At 33.4% G+C, this 21,668-nt stretch overlaps 1 protein-coding gene across 4 annotated transcripts in view; it reads right to left on the reverse strand.

Moving 5' to 3' along the window:
* Nucleotides 1-740: 740 nt before the first annotated feature.
* The window catches only part of MEMO1 (mediator of cell motility 1), a 150,568-nt gene continuing 129,640 nt past the window's right edge, over nucleotides 741-21,668 (reverse strand). For all 4 annotated transcript variants that reach the window (XM_038006755.2, XM_038006754.2, XM_007971026.3 and 1 more), the window contains 3 exons: nucleotides 16,243-16,319; nucleotides 2,783-2,887; nucleotides 741-1,410 (listed from right to left, as the gene is read on the reverse strand). In XM_038006755.2, the coding sequence (XP_037862683.1) occupies nucleotides 1,279-1,410; nucleotides 2,783-2,887; nucleotides 16,243-16,319 (314 nt within the window). In that variant the 3' untranslated portion in view covers nucleotides 741-1,278. The remainder of the gene's footprint in view (nucleotides 1,411-2,782; nucleotides 2,888-16,242; nucleotides 16,320-21,668) is intronic.

The raw sequence follows: 21,668 nt of genomic DNA on the forward strand, positions 1-21,668 counted from the left end.
GCATAACACTGGAGATATAAACACTTTCTCTAATATAATGCAGACATTCAGTGTTAGGTTAAAATAGGAATAATGCAGTACATATATGGTGACTGAATTATTAAGTGAATTATATCTTTTTTTTTTTTTTTTTTTGGTCAGCGTGACTAGAATTGGTCTATGCTAAAGAAAGAAAGTAATACAACACCATACCATTATTTTAGTTGGAAGAGCCGCACCAAAAATCATGACAAAAAATTGTGTAACCATAAGAAAATCCAGTGGCCTGTTGTTGATGACGTTAATGATCTCTTGCTAAAATTTCAAGTAAAAGAGTCAAACTGCTTAAAGTATTAAAAAAGCACAGCAGTGTATGGTCTGCAATAATTTGAAAAACACTAAGAACACTCTTCAATGTTTCCTCATTTGCAGACTATCAAACATGATCTTTGAAGTCAAGGATTGCATCTACGTCCTTTTACCAATCTTGAATATATATTCTGTTACAATATAGTAATGACACAAAGGGATGTCACAGACAAAAAGGCAAACTGCATGTAATTTAAAAAGTTAACTTTAAGATTATATGATTCTAATTTCTGATTTTTAAAAAATCATATAAATATATAAAATATAAAATACATCCTAATATATTTTTACATAAGAGCTGAGGTTTACCATTTTTAACAAAAATTCTGAGATGGAATTAATAAAAAACAATTTTCATATATACCACAGAGCAATAAGTTTAAATCAGACTATTTTGAGTTGTGTAGCCCTTTATTAGCAACTAAAATAGAAGGTATCTGTTGTACAACATGGGTAGTAATTGACTATAACTGGAGATTTATTATATTCTAATACAGATCATTTATAAATGCAATTTCTTTATTAAAAAGCTTCCACCTTTTTGTTTGTTTGTGTACAATTTGCAAAACTATTCTGAAAGCGGAATATATGTGCACAAGTCTGCAAAGAGTGCAAATTTAGGGTATGGTAAATGCTTTACAAGTTACTTTCAAAAAACCGTCTGCCACAACTGAGCCTTTACATTGTCATCTTTTTTGATGAAAATATTTTGATGCCAGCCTTCCTTCCACTGCCCTAAACTATAAAGCATTTTTTAATGAGTTGAAATTAAGGAAGGACTACACCTACTAGAAAAAAAGAGAAGAAAGTTCTATTAGTTTGAGGTTTCAGAATCCCCCCAAACCAGGACCAGTATCTTGGTAAAGGCTAGGCTGGGACCCCGGACAGAGTATGAGAATGTGCAGGTGGCATCCCTGAGGATTCAGAGCTTCAGTGGACTGTGAGTGCTCCAGCTGCATAACTCACTGAACTGTCTTGCCAGTTTCTACACTGGCTTGACTGGGCATAATTCAAAAAGGAAAAGCTCATATTCATTCCATTCTTCTGGAGCTCTGTGATAGCCTAGAAAAAAGAAAAATTTAGTTAGGACACACATCACATAAAAAAGTGGGCACTCAATGTGTTTGTGGTTTGACTTTGTCCACTTCACAGCTGAAGCCTAGATATCTCTTTTGCTCTTTTGTTACTTGAATTTCTCTTGTTGTATCATATTAAAATAGAAAAAAAAAAAAAAAAGAATTCCTTATTCTCTCAAATAACTTCTAATCTTGTTTCTTGATAATTAAGCATCAGTCATCATTTACCCTCTCTCTCCCTGTAATAAGGCCATTTTTTAAACCCTTTTTAACTTTTTAAACATATTCTCTTCACTGTATAAACCAAATCCCTGGCCACTTCTGTCTTAAGACATCAGAGTCTTTATCTGACTTTGACTAAATTTGAAATGTATATAAATTAAAATCCAGATCTAAAAGGTATATGCTAGGATTTTTACTTTAATTGTAGATTGGTTCAGCATTTACTTTATAATAAAAATTTTATTTGATTCAATTAAGATTTTAGGAAATTAATACAGTTTATTCTAGCTTCAATTTCAAAAATTAGTTTAAGTGGAAAAGCTTTTCTTTGAATCAATCAATACAGTTTAGAAGAAAAACCCTTCCTAAAAACTCACTATATATTACCTTTCAAATCACATTAAAATACTACTGGACTTAAGGTCCTACCTTAGTCTATTCTGGACTATATTATCTTCTCCATTATTTCCCTGCCTCTCCAAATGAGCCCATTGTTACTTTCTCCTCCCAATCCTGAGTATACACTTTCTTCTTTCTTAATGAATGTCATATTTTCATTCTTCTTGAATGAAAATTAATAGTTTTCCTAATTAGAAGAAAAAAAAAATGCTATTTCTCTTTCTAAAATCCAGCTAACCAAAACTTCTGACTCTTATCATTCCTTAACTGAAGTAAGCGTTATTTTTGTTTTAATGAGAAAAACACACATCATCTGTCTTGCTTTATCACATTATGAACATCTTAAGTTTAAGAGCAGAATCTTCCATTTATTTTTTATAGAGTCTAGACCACTAAATAAAACCAAAAAAGTAGTAAGACCATATATCTCTTAAAAGGTCATGTTGGTTTGTATTTATAAAGAGCACATTGGAACTAAGAGTCAAGAGAAAATGTGGGTCTCTATTCTAAATAACTTTCTGTATTTAACAGAAAGTATGGCACTGTATTCCAATGATAAATAACTTTATTCAAGTAACCAAAAGCAATGGAACTCCAAATTATACTAAAGATACTAAAAAGAAACCTGACCATAGGCACATAAAACCAATGATGCCATTGTATCACAACAATAATGAGATATTTTGGAATATTATATGACCAAATGTTAAAAGTCAAGGCTTCCTAAGGATACTTACATTTAATAACACCCCAATGGGATGTCTTCCACATATAGTATTATGGTATTTCTTCAAGTAATTGCTAAAAGATACAGGGTCTAATTGTTCTATAATACTCATACCCTAAAAAAAAAAAAAAAAAGAGGAAGAAAAAAATAAAAGAAAAAGGACAATATTTATTATTTCCTAATTATATTTTTAAACTGTTACTTAAACATAATTCTTCAATTAGGGAGACACAAAGAAAACAGATTAAATAAACCTTGTGAAACATCAAACTCATTCATCAAAGCTATCACCATTATAGTCAATTCTCTACTAACAGAAAACTTTTAATCCCCAGTTTATTTTCTCTAAACCCCAGGTATGTTTCTATACTACTTTAACCAGTTGTCATTCAGCTGACAATCCTCAAACATTTCATAATATCTTTCTTCCATAGAAGGAATACACAAAAGTAAATCTGCTGTGAAAATTTGTATATGAAACCTAAAATTTAATTTACTTTGTGGCTGTTTTCTCCATATCCGTTATATTCTTCCTGTTATTGGCATTAAAAATCAAGAGTTAATTGTAATTGAACTGTTTCCACAACATATACTTAAATATCAACCATGTAAGGTATTTTAAATCACCAGCATTAAATAATCTAGGTTTGTGAAAAAAAAAATACCACAAATTAACAAAAAAGTTAGCATATTTTAATTAATTTAAAGCTCATGATAAAGGCAGGCTTAAGCAACACAGATCTTTTTTTTTTTGAGCTGGAGTCTTGCTCTATCACCCAGGCTAGAGTGCAGTGGTGGGATCTCGGCTCACTGCAACCTCTGCCTCCTGGGTTCAAGTGATTTTCCTGCCTCAGCCTCCCAAGTAGCTGGGATTACAGGCACACACCGCCACACCCAGCTAATTTTTGTATTTTTAGTAGAGACCGGGTTTCACCATGTTGGCCAGGCTGGTCTTGAACTCCTGACCTCAAGGGATCTGCCCACCTCGGCCTCCCAAAGTGGTTGGATTACAGGCATGAGTCACTGCACCCAGCCTACAACACAGATCTCTTATGAACAAGATTAACAATAAAGGAAAGCTTTTTATCTCTTTATTCTTTAAGCTAGAATGCCTTGTTTTCACATCTTAATACAGAATTAAATTTGTCAGACTATTGTAAAAACAACCACTATGACTTGAACATTAGTTTATACTAAATTCTACAATCTCCAAATACATTCAAATAATGTATTTACAACTCATTAATATATAGCAACTTTAACTCACCAAGTTGGGGAAACAAATCATTGATTCTAGCTGATTATACATACACCAATTATATTATTTTCTTACTCAGTTAAAACACTTTCTATTAAATAAACTGGATTCATACTCTCTGGGAGAAACCTAAATGGTGGTTTAGGGACTTAACTGGTTATTTTGTGTTTTTGTTTTTATTTCACATTTTAAAAAAACAGATACAGTGTAAAAGCACCAAAAGTAATCAAATAAACATCCGTTAAAACCAAAAGTCATCTGGAAAATGATAATCAGTGGGTAATATAGAAATTTTACAGTGGCAGCATCAAAATTTAATTCTATAAAAAAACTTTCCTTCAGAATATTCAACTCCTTCACAAACATTATCAATATTCCATATTTTATATATATATATATATATATATATTTATATATATATATATATATATATATATATATATCTCTCTGAAACATAGACATATACATGTGCAATCAACTTTGAATTGCTTGCACATCAATTAGCCACTCTCGGATTGGTCCACAACCAGTTTGTAATGTTAAGTTGGTTGTTCCCTGCCAACCACAGTGCTTCCAGGTCAACATTCTCCACTGACACTTGGTATATAAGCTCAGAGAAATACAAACTTAAAAGTTAAACCTAAGATGGGCCAGGCATGAGGTGGCTCATGCCTATAATCCCAGCACTTTGGGAGGCTGAGGCGGGTGGGTCACCTGAGTTCAGGAGTTTGAGACCAGCCTGGCCAACACGGTGAAACCTCATTTCCACTAAAAATATAAAAATTAGCCAGTCATGGTGGCACACGCCTATAATCCCAGCTACTTGGGAGGCTGAGACAGGATAATGGCTTGAACCTGGGAAGCAGAGGTTGCAGGGACCCGAGATTGTGCCACTGCACTCCAGCCTGGGCGACACAGCAAGACTCCATCTCAAAAAACAAACAAACACACATACACATACACATACACACACATATACAAAGTTAAACCTAATATAAATAATATCATAATTCTGATGCCAAAAACATTACAGTACATTTCTAACCCAAGAATGGATGGCACTAATGCAGAGATGGAATTATAAATCTCTTCCATAAATAATGGATGATCAAGATATAACTTCCCTAGAGCTAAATGAACAGAGGCCCAAAACAGGCAAAAGTCCTGGTTCTAAATTTCTAATTGCAGACTCTTTCTCACTGACTATTCTGATGTATTAGAGTATAACAAGACTCATACTAACAATTATTTGAACACTTACGATAGCTACAACTTGCCTACATATTGTAGGTGAACTTTTAATGCTCTGGAATGAAGTCTATCTAGGACAGCTTACCTTAAATATAAATCACTTATTAATAAATAATGTGACACCGAGATTCTAATGTACATTTTAATATTAAAATCTCAAAGCACATTCAGAACAAACATCACATTTAACTGATATGAATTTAAACAGAAGAAAACTAATGATCACATTTCAGAAGACAAAGAATTCAAAGTAACTGGTCAAGAAAAACTAACAGAAAAACATAGAAATTAAATGCAGAAAAGATACTAGTAAGTAAAGAGTTAAAAATGAAGATATACTGGTTAAATTACGAAAGAAAATAAAAAATTGATATGATAGGAGTTAAGAAATTAAATGTGCAAAAATTTTAATTCTTTAAAGTGTGCTATAAACCTACTAGTGCAAAAATTAATTCAATTATACTTAATTAGCTGACACAAGTGTCTTTTTATAAGGAAAGACAGAGGGGAAAACTAAGGCTTTTCTCATAGGTGAACCTCTAATTGAAAAATTCATGAAGTAGGCAAACAAAAGCAATAATGATAAAATTTAGAAATGGAACATTATTAACTAATACAGAATAATGGCAAATACACTTTTAGATATATCTATGTTTTTATGTTAACAGCTGTGAGATTACTATCAGGAAAATTCCAAAAAGACAGAAATGCTACTTCAATGCTGGTGGCAAAAGTCCAAGAAGATGAAAAAGAATATCCTTCCCCAATTATGCTGAATTAGCTGTTTTATTTCTTAAAATAGTAGAAGATATCATCAGTGAGTCTAAAGTCCAGGCAATGAGAGCTTCCTAAGGCCTAGGATAGTGAAAATTTGATTGTTCACATAAACTTGACCTAATGTGGGGAGTGAAATGGGTCACTATACTATTCATTCAGCTCTAAGATGCTCTAAGATAAGGCAGACATTATAAACACCAAAAGCCCATCCATCAAGGATACAGGTTTCTGAGGAATTTAAGTTTCAGAAAGAAATCCACAAATTAAGGATACAGGTTTCTGAGGAATTTAAGTTTCAGAAAGAAATTCACAAATTGAAAGCAAACTCCCTAAATTTAAGGGGTGAACCAATCTATCATTGTGTTGACTCTTCAAGTAATCGGTGAATGTTTGTGATGTCAAACTCCAAGTGGCAACCCTAAACTAAATAGGCAGTATTAACTGACAAAGCTCAAATTCAGGACTCTGATATGACAACAAATTATTTTCCTTCTTTAAAAAAGTTTGCCTAGATTTAATAAAATGACAATCTAAAAATTATCACCCAGAAGTAAATCTCTCCCAAAAGTAATAAATGCAAAGGAGTAGCAAAACTTTTAGATGCACTTACGAAATAAAAACTAGAATCATTCCAACCACATAATTAACACCACATTATCAAATCATTAGAATTTTGGGTTTATAGTTTAAAGGATATACATTTATATTTGCAGATAAGTACACATTCAGTGACGTGGGGTAGGAAAAGGAAATACTCTAGTTTCTTTAAGAGGCATCAAGATAAAATCGTTAACAGTGAAAGTTTTATGGACAAAACTCACCTTGAAAATAGCACTGCAAAGTAATGTACTAATAAATGGCTATCTTACAAGCGATGTTATAAAACTTACTAAGAAGCTATTGGCTTAGGTTCAAGAGAAAGAAGTGACAAATGAGGTGACAAAGGAACAATTTTCACTTTTAAAATAGTAGGAAGGAAGAAAAGTAGTTCATGTTCAAATTAAGTGAAGTAACTGATAAATTTAAAAGAAAAAGAAGTTACAACAGATGAATACTATGACATTTTCAGATTATCCTTGCCGAATCATAATTTGCCAATGTCCATAATGAAACACTGGTCTACACCCAAAAGAGTAGTATAATAAAAATGATAACCTATGACCATCTCATATGAATAACTATGACTAATATTTCAAGTAAGTAAAGTTTACAAGATTAATATCTCCAAATAGGTTTTGCTTCAGTCACAGTAATTATTGACATCGCAAAGCACTAATTACCAAAGAAATTGGTCTATAGCCAAAAAAATTGGAAGACTTTCAGAGTTTAGATATCCTATGCTACAGTTACATAATTTTTCCCAACTACATTTGGTAGTTCATTCTATATTTTGTGTTTTTTCACATAATTAATTTCTAAGATATTCAAGTGCTAGATATATAAACATTTTGCAATAAGAAGAATAGCTATTTTTCTTTTGCAACTTAGAAATGGTTTTATTTTCTAGCCTTGTAATAACTATATTTGGTAATAGTTTTCAGTTAAAAAGGACCAAAACTTAATTAACATGCTAATTTTGAACAGATGTAATCTAAAATTTTATACTTAGTTTCTTTTTACTCTATCAAACTTTCAAAATGTATACTTATTACTGCAATTCAAAATCGTTAACATTTTTATAATGCTTATGCAGAGAATCATCCAAGTACATTTTGTCTGAAAAGATCACATATGAAAACTAAGATACTGGTTCTCAAACGAATTAAATTATTTATAATATAAAATAATCTCTTAGAAAAGAAATACGCCAAAGTACATTCACCATCTGATTAATCAATTAAGACAATACATTATTTAAGTCTGCCTAACAGCAAGTGTACATATATATATATGTAATATAAACACACCTAAGTTTACATCTAGAGCTAACCATTCTTATTATTTTGACCCATGTATTCTAACTCCCAAAATTGACTTGGAATTTGAATCAACAGTATGCTAATAAAATAGAACACTTATGAGCCATTTAAAAATTCTAAATATAAATAAAAATATCTCAACAAATGGACCACAGAAATAAACTCCAAGTCCAAATGTTAAAATCAAACATTAAATTCAAGCATATTAATATGAAGCAAATACTCAATATTTATTCAGAATTTTTCAATATTTGAGACAGGGTCTCAGCAAATTTCAACAAAGTTCCATAACTGAGTTCTGTTGCAATGACAGGGTTAATGATTACTATAGTAAGCAATCTCATCTCTGTCCTGGCTTTAATGATCTACTGAGTCCTCCCAAACTTACATCTCTAGTCGGATTGAAAGCCTTCTCCAAGCTCCAAACCAAAACAGTCAACTCATTAGCAAAGTCCTTTTGACTCTTATTTCTGAAAAGATCTGAACTCCATCCACTTCATTCTATCTCCACCAACATCACCACAGTCCAAGTTACTATCATCTCTCCCTTGAACTTCTGCCAATGGCCCATTGTTGCTACTCCTTTTTTTTTTGAGACAGAGGCTCGGTTCTGTCCCCAGAGCCAGAGTGCAGTGATGTGATCTCAGCTCACTCTAACCTCACCTCCACCTACTGGGTTTAAGCGATTCTCCTGCCTCAGCCTCCCGAGTAGCTGGGACTACAGGCATGCACCACTATGCCTGGCTAATTTTTGTATTTTTAGGAGAAAGGGGGTTGTGTCATGTTGGCTAGGCTGGTCTCAAACTCCTGACCTCAACTGATCCGCCCGCCTCAGCCTCTCAAACTGCTGGGATTACCGACGTGAGCCACCACCCCTAGCCCCATTGTTGCTACTTCTGACACTCCTGTATAATCCATTTGCCACACAACTACCAGAGTGACCTTAAAAATAATGCAAATTATACATCTCACTTCCTTTATATTGTATTTATATAAAGTTCTTCCCCTCAATTATTACCCTATACTATCAGCTCCCTGCCTCTTTTATACACACCACTCTTCTTACTCTTATGCACCATACTCCCACAACACTGGCTTTTTCCTTTTCTTCTAACACACCAGCCTCTTTCTAAACTTAAGGTCTTTGCACTGGCAACTTCTCCAGTCTAAAATGCTCTTCCCTCTGATCTTTACTTGGTTTGCTCTTTCTTATCATTCCAAACTCACTTTAATTTTCATCCTCAAGGTAGTCTTTCTCAGACCACTCAATCCAAAGCCTCTAATCATTTACCATCATTTACGGTTTTAGGTATTTTCTGCACACATTACTACTTGAAACTAATTAATATATTTCCTTACCTTTTAAAATTAACATGTATCTCCTCCAATTAGAAGTTTTATGACAGTAAGAACCATGTTTGTTTATTGCTGTATCTCCACCAACGCCTCAGGATGTATACGTACTCAAAAATAACTGGCAAAATGAAAATCCAAATGTCGACCTGATTGACATCTCTACTTAGATGTCTTAAAGGCAATAGCAAACATAACATATCCCTAACAGAATTTATGATCTTCCTGCCCCACCAAAAAAAATTATGGTCCTTTCTTCCTGTGCTTATGGCCTAAATAAATAATGTAACCATCCAACCAGCAGCAAAGCCAAAAATTTAGGAGTCATCCTTGACATTTCCTCAACCCCCGCAAGCTCAATCTACCTCCAAGTCCCATCATCAATTTGTCTCCTAAATATACTGAACATATATATTTCTGTCCCTCTCTTCTACCACCATCACTCCACCCATTGTCTAAATTACCATCGTTTCTCATCTGGACTACCTAACTGGTCTATATGTATCTCCTCCAGCCTCCTTCCAACCCATTTGCTACACTGCAGTCATATGATCTATTCAAATACAAAACCAACTTTATCACTTCCCTATTTAAGATCCTTCAAGACAGCTGTTCTAGAGTCTTTAAGCTTCATTTCTCACCACCCTCTCCATCCATTATCATTCATTCAACAAATGTATATATTGTGTGCCCACTGACAGGCACTGGGATGGAAAAATGGACAAAGTCCCTGTTCTCATGAAGCTTATATAATCCAATGAGGGAGATAACCCCAAGACAAATCAACAAATGAATAATAAGTCATGCAGTAATAAATACCTAGAATAAAAATACAGCAGGGTAAGGTCAACGAACAGCTGTTCATCCAAGGAGCCTAATGGAAAATGATGCACGCTTTTTGGCTATCACAATAATTTGAAGATGCTATTGGGACTCAGTGGGATTCCAGGGATGCTAACACAAGACAGTTTCATACACAAAGACTGTTCTCCATCCATAAAACTACAGAATATCTATCTACAGCCTTAATTATCTATACATTAATTCTACTTTATATACAAACAGAAATAAGTTTTGCATTGATTTTAATATACAATGAGTTTCCCAGGAATAAAACTATCATGCAAAGTGAGGGAAGACTGTATTTGTTTTGTTTACAAGTTTACTAAGAATTGTTCACCATTTTGGAAAATCAAGTCACTAGCAATGGCACTTAGTAATTTCAGTCACTAACACATACCTGTGTAAGTGTGTATCTGTAGTTGTTTTTACATTAATAATACTATTCATAAACATTTGAATACTTCATTGTACCTTCTAATTTAGTTGTGCCTGGGCATTTACATTCTTAAATACATATTTATTATAAATTCCTTTTATTTCCTTTACATGTTACAGTTAGGAGAGTCATGTTTTCAAACTGCATACAGGAACATACAGGAAGATTATATCCATAAATTTATTCATTTGAAAAATATGTACTGACCACCTACTTATATTCTAATCACTATTCTAGGCACTTTGTATAAATCAGTGAACAAAACAAATATCCTGATTGACAGAAATGTAGTTAAGTATTTAGTTTTTTAGAAGAAAAAGTGGAACAGGGTATGGTGGACTGAGAATGCTGCAAGGGTAGGATGTAGGATGCAAAATTAAATAGAGTAGTCAGAAGGCCCCACTGAGAAGGTGAGAGCTAAGCAGACTTGAGGTAAGTGAGACAGTCAAGTGCAAAACAGGCAAAAGCCCTAAGCTAGGCACATACCTGACACTATCAAGGCACAGTAAGGAGATCAGTGTGTCCACAGTAGAGTGAAAGAAGAGTAAAAGTAAGAAGATGGAGGGCTCTTAACATTTGGGGGCTGCAAGTCATGTTGGTCCTTTTTGCCTACCCATTGTAAAGACACTGGCTTTTATTCTGACTGAAAGGGGGCAATTTTACAGGAGATACGGGGCAGAAGAGTAACATGATCTGATTTAGATTTTAAAATAATTGCTTTGGTTCCTACTTTAAGCTACCTGAGACTGACAAACACAAGAGTAGGTCTAAGAAGACCAGTTAGGAAAGTGGAAGGATAGGACCACCATCATTTGAATTAAGAAAGTCTATGAGTAGAACAGGTCTTGGTGGGAAGAAAATCAGGAACTCCATTTGGAATGTGTTTAGTATGAGCTGTTTATAAGACATCCAAGTGGAAATTATGTATGGTGTTTGAAAATGTGGTTCTGGCCGGAGTTACTCTTACATTTTTGGTGCCAAAAGCATTACTTTTTCATAAAATTTAGTACAAACTTGCTAAAGACCATGTCCAGGAAGACTTTATTTACTTTGAAAATTTTTAGTACTGAGGTATCTTTCAAAATTATTTTCTGTATGGTTACTTAACCAAAAAAAAGGTAATTTTAATGACAGGGGAAAATTTACATGCATAACATTAATAGTTTATATTTCACATATATACAGCCATTCCTCCTTATAGATTCTTTCCTAAATGAATAAAATATAAGACAAGAAAGGTTAAACTGGGGCAAAATGAGAATCATACAGGTGATATAATCTTAAGTCAAATCTCTCTAAGACCTCAAATTAGGAATTAATGTTACTGGAAATTCTGAAGTAATCTCACAGTCCCCATCTTTAAAAACTCCTCCTTTGACTGTGTTTCCCTGGATCTCCTCATCTACAAAGTCAGTTAACATTTAAACACTGCTCCTTTCTGTCATACTCAAAACTAGTAGAGAACAATTTTTCACATTTGGTTTTTGCCTCTTCGTTCCAATTTACCTTCTAACCTGATTCCACTGAAACTGCTCTTGCAAGGTTCTTAATTCACCTCTGTGCAGCATTTGATACTCTTCCTCCCTCTTTGCTAAATAAAGCTCATCCTCTCTGTGATATTGCTCGTTCTCAGTTCTCTCTAAGCAGAATGCTACTGACTCTTCTTTATCTCCTCTTCCACTTAATGCTGGTATGTCCATCTGATCTAACTCCCCCTTTGTTCCTACCCCTTATACTCTCTCTGGAGATTGACTCTGTGAACAATGGCATTAACATCCTTTCTTCCCATCCACTCCTCATACATCAATAATTTCAAAATGTTTATCTCCATCCAGACCTACCTTCATGTTCTAAACCAGTACTGTCCAATAAAAATATAATGCAGGCCATATATGTAATTTTAAAATTTACTGTATCCATATTTAAAAAATAAACAGGTAAAATTTATTTTAAGATATTTTATTAAATACAATCTGGCAGTATCATTTTATAATATAATCAAGATAGATTATTTTTGAGATATTTTTGTTCCTTTTATACTACATGTTCAAAATCCAGTGTATATTTTACACTTACAGCATACCTCAAGTTGTATAACCACACTTCACATACTCAATAAATACATGTAATTGGTGGCTACAGTATCAAAAAGTGCAGTTCTAAACAACACAAAAGCCATGTCTAAAACTAAACTCATCTTTTTCTTTAAATCTGTCCCTCTTATATTCCCTGTATTAGTGTGTACATCTATATACACACGGAAGCCAGAAATCATCCCACATCCCACCACTCCCTTAACATGACACACCTAATTAATCCCTAAAGTCCTTTTCATTCTACCTCCTAAATGTCTCTCAGCTCTCTATATTGTAATGGCTGTTTCTAAGTATGTTCAACCACTGCACTCTAACTTCCATTAAGTCACGGACTATGTTTTCTCTTGTTTATGTCTTCAATACTGCACAGAGTACCAGACAAATAGCAGATACCCATTAACCATTTGCTTTGACAATCATTAATCATTTGCTATACAGACAAAGCCAGAAAGTTTTCTGAGGCAACTGAGAACTAAACCTCAGAATAAAAAGTCAACGGAGAGTTAATCAACTGAAATGAAAACATCAAGAAGCCAAAAGAGAAGACAATACATTAAAATCCAAATAAAATTCTAAAGGTAAAAGTATTGGACAATAATTGGATTTAAAGTATCAACTAAGGTAAGTTTACATATGATAAACACACTAAGTAACGAACTTTGCATTCATTACATTTGGCTTTAATAAAATATACTACATGACATATTTTATTTATACATTCAAATCCAGATTCCTTACTAAAATATTTGATCTACTTTAGACCAAATAATCTTATACTAAACATATGCATAAGGTTTAACACAGTGGTAGAGTTGATTTGAACAAACTGAAGACTTATAAGCTGATAGAATTTAAAGACAATTTAGAGACCATCTAGTCCAAGTCTATCTTCTTCCAGATAAGGAAATGAAAACTAGAATATTAAAATAATCTGTCAACGGTCATAGAGAGCAAGTTAGAGTTGTTCTGCTATATGTAATACTGTTTATGAGTAAATTCCAAAATTATTTGTATTATTTAAAAAATTAAAATAAGTATCATCAGCTTAGGCAACATGGCGAAACCCCATCACTAAAAACTAAAACTAAAACTAAAAATAATTAGCCAGGCATGGTGGTACATGTCTACAGTCCCAGCTACTTGGGTGGCTGAAGTGGGAGGATTGTTTAAGCCCAGCAGGTTGAGGCTGCAGTGAGCTGTGATTGCGCCACTGCACTCCAGCCTGGGTGACAGAGGGAGACTCTGTCTCACAAAAAAAAAAGAAAGAAAGAAAGAAAAGAAAAAATATTATGATTACTATAGCACTTCAAGAAAAAAAGACAGTAGGATCAATATCTACTATACTCCTAAGCTAGGTAAGAATATAGTTATATTTTAAAATTCTGTGTTTAGAACAACAAATTGAAATTCCTTTTAAGAAAAATCCAGGCCAGGTGCAGTGGCTCATGACTGTAATCTCAGCACTTTGGGAGGCCAAGGAAGGTGGATCACTTGATCTCAGGAGTTCCAACCAGTCTGGGCAACATGGCGAAACCTCGTCTCTACAAAAAACTACAAAAAAAGATTAGCTAGGTGTGGTGGTACACATCTGTGCTTGACTGCCTGAGCCAGGGAGGTTGAGGCAGCAGTGAGCCATGATGGTGCTACTACACTCCAGCCTAGGTGATAGAGTGAGAGCTTGTCTTCAAAAAAAAAAAAAAAATCCAAATCCAAATGGCCCAAAAACAAGATAATACACTAAGAATTTGTAAAAGGAGCAAAACGACAAACGAAGAGGAAAAAAAAAAAACAAATTATTTGCATCTGTAAAAATAATTTTGTTTTCTTATGCTTTTTTTATAGCTCTTTTTAATAGATACCTAAAGGCTCCAGGTCATGAAGTTCAAGTCTTAATACATGCCAAGTGCGGTGGCTCACACCTGTAATCCCAGCACTCTGGGAGGCAGGAGGGTTACTTGAAACCACGGGTTCAAAACCAGCCTGGGCAATAAAGCAAGATTTGTCTCTACAAAAAAAAAAGAAAAAGAAAAAGAAAAAAGCTGGGTGCGGTGTCACATGCCTGTAATCCCAGGACTTTTGAGAGGCTGAGGCTGGCAGATCACTTGTGCTCAGGAGTCTGAGACCAGCCTGGGCAACGTAATGAAACCCTGTCTTTACAAAAAATACAAAAATCAGACGGGCTTGGTGTTAGGCACCTGGTAGGCACCCCAGCTACTGGGGAGGTTGAGGTGGGAGAATCGCTTGAGCCTGGGAGGTAGAGGCTACAATGAGCCAAATCACACCACTGCACGCCAGCCTGGGCCACAGAGTGAGACCTTGTATCTAAATAAATAAATACTAGTTGGGTATGGTGGCATGTGCCTATAGTCCCAGCTACTCAGGAGGCTATGGCAGGAGGATTGCTTAAGCCCAGAAATTCCAGGTTGCAGGGAGCTATGATGTGCCACTGCACTCCAGCCTCGGTAATGGAGTGAGTCCCTGTCTCTTAAAAAAAGGAAAAAATAAATGTCTTAATATGCATGCTTAAGATCAACGGGAAATGCAAATCAAAACAAAAATGAAATTAGATAAACAATCTGATTTACAGGGTATTTTACAGAAATATGTCAATGATGTGAGTTTATTATGTTTAAAATATTAATTCCATTAAATTTTAGATCATTTTGAGAGCTTCTAAAAAGTAGCTCCAAAATAAACATGCCTCTGTCAGGTCAAACTGCTGGTCCAAGGAAATAATAAAAATAAATTAACAAAACAAAATAAACATGCCTGAAATTTTAAAATTTAAAATAAAGTATATGTATAAATCTCTTCAGCATGGCAGACAAGATTTAAGTTAGCTACATTTTGTGTACATTGGAATTCCTGTACACTGTTATCATAAGGCTATGATATCTTTATTTCCAGAGGCAAAGCGGCAATAATTTTAAAAAATTAAGACTTTTGGTCAAACCTTTATAATTTTCAGGTTATTTACTTCAAGTTTACATATAGTTCCTCCCATAGAATATGTATTTTTAGTAGCTAATTCATAAAATCTTCATCATCACTTAAGAACAGTAATTTGGCCTGCTATCAAAACTAAAAATATACTAAGTTATTTAATAAATTTTAAGAAACAACAATGCTGTTCAGAAGGAGTCAAAAGAAGGAGTCAAAAGAAATATTTCAGGTAGTCATGAAACAAATAGGAGTCAAGATATCCATCATCTGCTATGGTTACTACTGCTTAACAGTAAATGATGGTATTAGTATCCTATTGTCCCTAAAGCTAAAGTACTTCTCTAAAAAGTATTTTAAATCTGTATATATTATTCTTAAATATTCTCATTAATCAAACAAAATTATGATGATGGAAATTCCTACTAGAATAGGGATTATTCTTATAGTCAATATTTATATGATGACACATTGCATTTTGTACATTTAAAGATAGGGAAAAAAGTATATTATTTCAACATATTAAGTCTTGAATTACTAATCTGAAATTAAAGAAAAAGCCTTAGAGCATTAAAATCCCACACCTGAAAGACTTACCATTTTATCTAGATGTTCAATGGATCTATAAATCTCCCCCTGGGATTCATCATAGTAACTGTAACGGAACCTTTGACCTTGAAACAAATATCATGTACAAAATAAAATAGGGAAAAATTAGAAGCTAAAAAGAAAGCAAGCGCTTACCAAATAATTTCAGTTCTCATGAAAGGCAAAGCACAGCTTAAGCCTCTGAGAGAATCATTCCCAAGAGCCCTTGTACATAAAAATAAAAGGCATATTTGGGAAGGTAATAAAGAAATGATATCACCAATGTTTTATGATGTTAAGAACTATTTCAAATTGTAGAAACCTTAAAATCACCAGAAATACAAGATTAAGGAAACAAAACAGCTTAAAAGTTAGAAGCATTGTTAAACATTTTATCAGTCTATATTGGAAAGTAAACCCAAAGAATATTACTGAAGAAAATTTGGTTTAAGAAAACTATCTTGGTATAACAAATCACTAAAAGCCTTTGCTTTTGCTGTACAAAGGTTTGATCTCTATTACAGGGAAAAAAAAAGTGTAGGTCACAAATACTGTAACTTATGTGATTTTTATGAAGTAAATTTTTTTAAAAAATATCTCATTTTTGCACTACTTAGAAAAGGATCAATACAAGTGCCTTATGCAATGTGAACAGAATACACAAAAGGGTAAATATAATATAAATATAATAAATATTCCTACCCTGACATAAAATCTCAGTAAGAGTAAAAGCATAGAATATTCAATGTTTTGGCTATTCTCCAAAGAACAGAGAGGGTAAAATGAAAGAAGCTTAAAGAGAAGACAGAAAACAAAAGTCTCAGAAAAATTGTTTTCTACTAGTTACATGAAAATCAAAAGTTAAAAATTTTCTTAACTAATCATGGAGTGTTACTCAACTGACTGCAACGTATTTCAGATACACCTAAATCTACCTATCAGCAGTGCCTTTTTTCTAAGAAGTCATTACTTTTGTATTTCCTTAATGTTAAAGATTGACCAAAATGCATTTCTAAAGGAATTAAGAGTATACAAATCATGTACACACATCATGTGTCTTGTGCTTCATGTTTAGAGCAATATTGATATATCCAGTTACCACCCTCACACCTGAAGACATGGAACTCTTTAGCTGGATAATTAAGATTTTTAAGTTTTCTGTTCATCTTACTAAAAAAATTACATAAATGATGGGCAGTGCAAAATTATAAAACCCTCTTTGATGTCCTTTTTGAAAAACTACACATCACAGAACTGAAACACTTCATTCATTTGGTGATACTGATCACCTCTGATGGTCATCTTTCTAAAATATGTCATATTTCCTTAATGTTCACATTTTAACTTTTCGTATACAGTAATATAATTACTCAATGTAGCAGTCCTTATTCTCTCCCAAGAGCCATTATTCAATCAATATTGCATCTTATAACTTAACTGATGATATTCTAGAATTGCGCAATAGGGTCTGAAATAATATCTGCTTCCTGAATAAAACAATAAAGATTACTGCATGTTACCTTAGCTATGAGATCAACTATAGTTTTTGAACTAAAAAAAAAAATTCTTAAAACAATGATAATTTATCATTCAATGCCTCTATACCGATAATTCATTAAACATTTCTTTCAAAATTTAGAGTTAGGTATAGCTTTATTTTTCTGTAAAGAATGTATATATTAATACTTCGTGCATAACTAACAATGAGAATTACCTAATCACTATATAATTGACACTATTTTTTCTTTTTTTCTTTTTCTTTTCTTTTTTTTTTTTAAAGACGGAGTCTCACCCTGTTGCCCAGGCTGGAGTGCAGTGGCATAACCTCGGCTCACTGCAACCTCTGCCTCCCGGGTTAAAGTGATTCTTCTGCCTCAATCTCCCGAGTAGCTGGGACTATAGGCATGTGCCACCACATCCAGCTAATTTTTGTATCTTTAGTAAAGACGGGGTTTCACCATGTTGGCCAGGCTGGTCTCAAACTCCTCACCTCAAGTGATCCACCTGCCTTGGCCTCCCAAAGTGCTGGGATTATAGGCGTGAGCCACCGCGCCCAGCCTGACACTATTTTTCTCATTGCCAGGTGGCTGTGAGAAGGCTGCTCAATGCCAAATCTAAAGTGCAGTTATAATAATTTATCGATTGAATTCATTTGATACTAAATTTTTACTTCTATTTCAAAGTTATTTTGACAAAGCTGTCCAAAATCTTTCTGAAGCAAATGAACACCTTAGACAAGAATATTCTGACTCACTCTCACTATAGTAAGAACAATATTCTTGGAGGAAATCAAGGTAGTATACACCTCAATTCTTTGAACCTTAACTGCTTTAGGTTTACACTAATACATTCTCTCTTCCCTGCTTCTGGAAATAGCTATTAGTTTTGGCTACTATCAGTAAGTCTTCTGACTGGGACATAATCTACTGCTACTCCCAGGTGCAGAGAAAAATGCATACACTTCATGATAGTCATTTGCTACTCAAAAGTCTTTTCTGCTTAATTCCAAGTAAAGAGTTGCTGTTCCAAATGGCTGAAGTTGGTCAAACCAGACTTAATAGCAAGTGAAAAGTCTATACTTTAAATTGCTATCTTGTTCATATAGGTCATTTTCTATGTAACTTTCACTTAAAAACTGCTTCTGAAGGAAAAAAAGAGGAGATGTTTGAAATACTTTAAAATACTGGATCGGCATGGGATTTAATGAGAATGTAAAAATGCACAGAGAACCAATGGGAGTAAATGCTATCTACTTTTTGTTACTCTTTAGTAGCCACCTCATATTTAATAACTGAAAAACTAACTATAAATATTTGAAGGACTCTAAAGAATGTTTCGATTAAGTAGCTAAATCCACACTACATATGGCTACTACACTGAATAAATATTTTAGTCGTAGCAGCTCAAATTGTCTCATGGTAATTTTTTAAAATTATACAAATATTTAAAAATCACTTGAACAATGAATGTATTCTGGTCAATATACATACAGAAGGCATCTAACATGAAGTAAATGGTTGCCATCATCATAGCCTATATGTATGTGTGTATTTACATATGTGTGCATACACACACACAACTTTAGTCAATCACCATTCAGAAACTGAGTTTAAAATACTATTTTTTGGTTTCTATTATTTTAAAAGTGTCTCAAAATTTTATTTAATAATAAAATGATAGCACAAGCACAATAAATGACCATAAATATACCTTTAACTAAAAATGTATTATTGACTTAAAATAAATCATAATTATATGTATCTCATGAGCAAATTTATTTTATTTTTATAAGTTTTTGTGTTTCTGACATTCAGTAAAGGTTATGAATCTAAACTGTAAACAAATACAATTGCCCATGTACCTGGAGAACTGGACTTTTGTACTTTTATAAGTATGAATAAAGCGTATCACATAGTAAGAGAAAATTACTTACCTGAAACTTATCCTTTCAGAAGGTACACTGGGAAAATGGATTCTTTGAGCCCCTGTTTCAACTCCAAGTATGAGCATTCTAGCTTTAAGAGCCATTGACACTGCCCCTAGGGACAGCACAAGCTTTGGAACTCCCCTAGTGAGTATGTCAGTAGTTTCTTCAGGTGCCTTCCCTCAGTTCTTTTCAAATTCAAAAGATGAGAGGAAAAATAACCCAAGAAAAAATTCCTGTAAAGCAGAAACCTTACTCTTTGAGGGAAGGAGGGTAGCTCATTTGTGAATCCATTCCAGAGCACGCTTTCTGAGAAAAAGAAATACAGGTAAGTAATTTTCCCATCTCCAAAGGTGACTGGTGATTAATGAGTGGATTCACAGAGTGTGGAGAATAAGCTCCAGGGATGTCTGTTTAACACACAACAATCAACTAATGAGGACAAACATAACAATGAATGGTACAAGAACCAATGCTACTTTTTAAGTACCTTAAAACAAAAGGTAAAAGAATATTAAATACCTCAACATTAAGCTATGCACTGAACTGCAAAAATAAATAATGACCTTGGAAAGTTGATCTATAAAACCCCCAAAAGATCAGTCAATAAGATAGATTTTCAGACATATATCCAATAAAAATTATACTGTCATACATTTACTTAATCACATTTTTTAATATGTTAAACCACTTTCAAATATTTGAGTTAAACCTCACAACAACCTTGTGAGATCAATTACTAGGCCATTCGATACTAAGGATCCAACCTGGGGACATTCATAATTAAAATCACTACCAAAGAAAAAATGTATTTCATAAAAGAAATATTCTCTAAGTAGCATCAAATAAGGTAATCACTTTTAAAAGCTAAATACTATCATGTTTTCATTCTGAAGTCCTAGTTATAATGTATAAGTATTAGCCTTATCTCAAATCTGCAAAAAGTCAAAAACTAAATCTGTAAAATCTGTATGTACAAATATTTGAGAAGACAAATATGATGGCTTGGTTAAGGTGTATTTTAAGAATTAGCTAACTTACACTCAAACCAATTTAATTATTTAGAAAATAGCAATAGCCTTATACCCAAGAGACTAACAGAAAGGAAGAGTATGCATGAATAATCACGTTAATATGCAATAAAGAAGAAATCTGAATGTTATAAATTTCATAAATATTTAGGGGAATGCCACTTTTAATAAGTGGTACGTATTTATAAAAAGCTAGTAATGTAAACCAAAACAAATATAAATTTATGCATAAAAATTCAAAATTGCTGAAAAGACTATAGTAAACTCATATTTAAAGAAGAATGTAATGTCATAAACATTCACCAAGTAAACTTATCTAAACTGATTTGCAAAACCACCATAAAAGGTAAATCAAATAAAGCATGAGTCCACTTTTACTTTTTGTTTCTTTTTTGTTAGAGATGAGGTCTTACTTGTTCTCCAGGCTGGATTCAAGTAATCCTCCTGCCTCAGCCTCCCATATAGCTGGGACTATAGGCACAAACTACCACATCCGGTCCATGACTCCACTTTTGAAAAATCAATTTTTGCTAAATCCAATTTCATTTAGAAACTTCTTAGAAGTGAAAATTATGTTAATGAAAGCTGCCAACAATCTAAATTTAGAATATAAATTTCAGGAAGGTCATGGAAACACAAATATCAATCATATATATGAAGAAGGCCAAAACTGAAACTTGAGAAGACAGAATGAAAATTCCACTAATCGAAAAATTAAAATAGGTCCAGACAAAATTCTCTCATACGGAGCCATCCTATAGGGTATAGAACTTGAAAAGCACAAAAAGTATTGGAACAATTTATTTAACCACGGTAAAGTATACAGACTAGTGGCAAATGTCTTTTCACTTAATCTACTTCCTGCTAGTAACAAAAAGGATGAAATGAGGTGAAACTATTTTAAGTGTTGCCTAAGCAATATAACCTGGCATTTCTATATGTTCAAGACTGGTGATGTGATAAAAGGCAGGAACTGAAAT

The sequence above is a fragment of the Chlorocebus sabaeus genome, chromosome 14 (genome assembly GCF_047675955.1).
Source record: "Chlorocebus sabaeus isolate Y175 chromosome 14, mChlSab1.0.hap1, whole genome shotgun sequence".
NCBI lineage: Eukaryota > Metazoa > Chordata > Mammalia > Primates > Cercopithecidae > Chlorocebus > Chlorocebus sabaeus.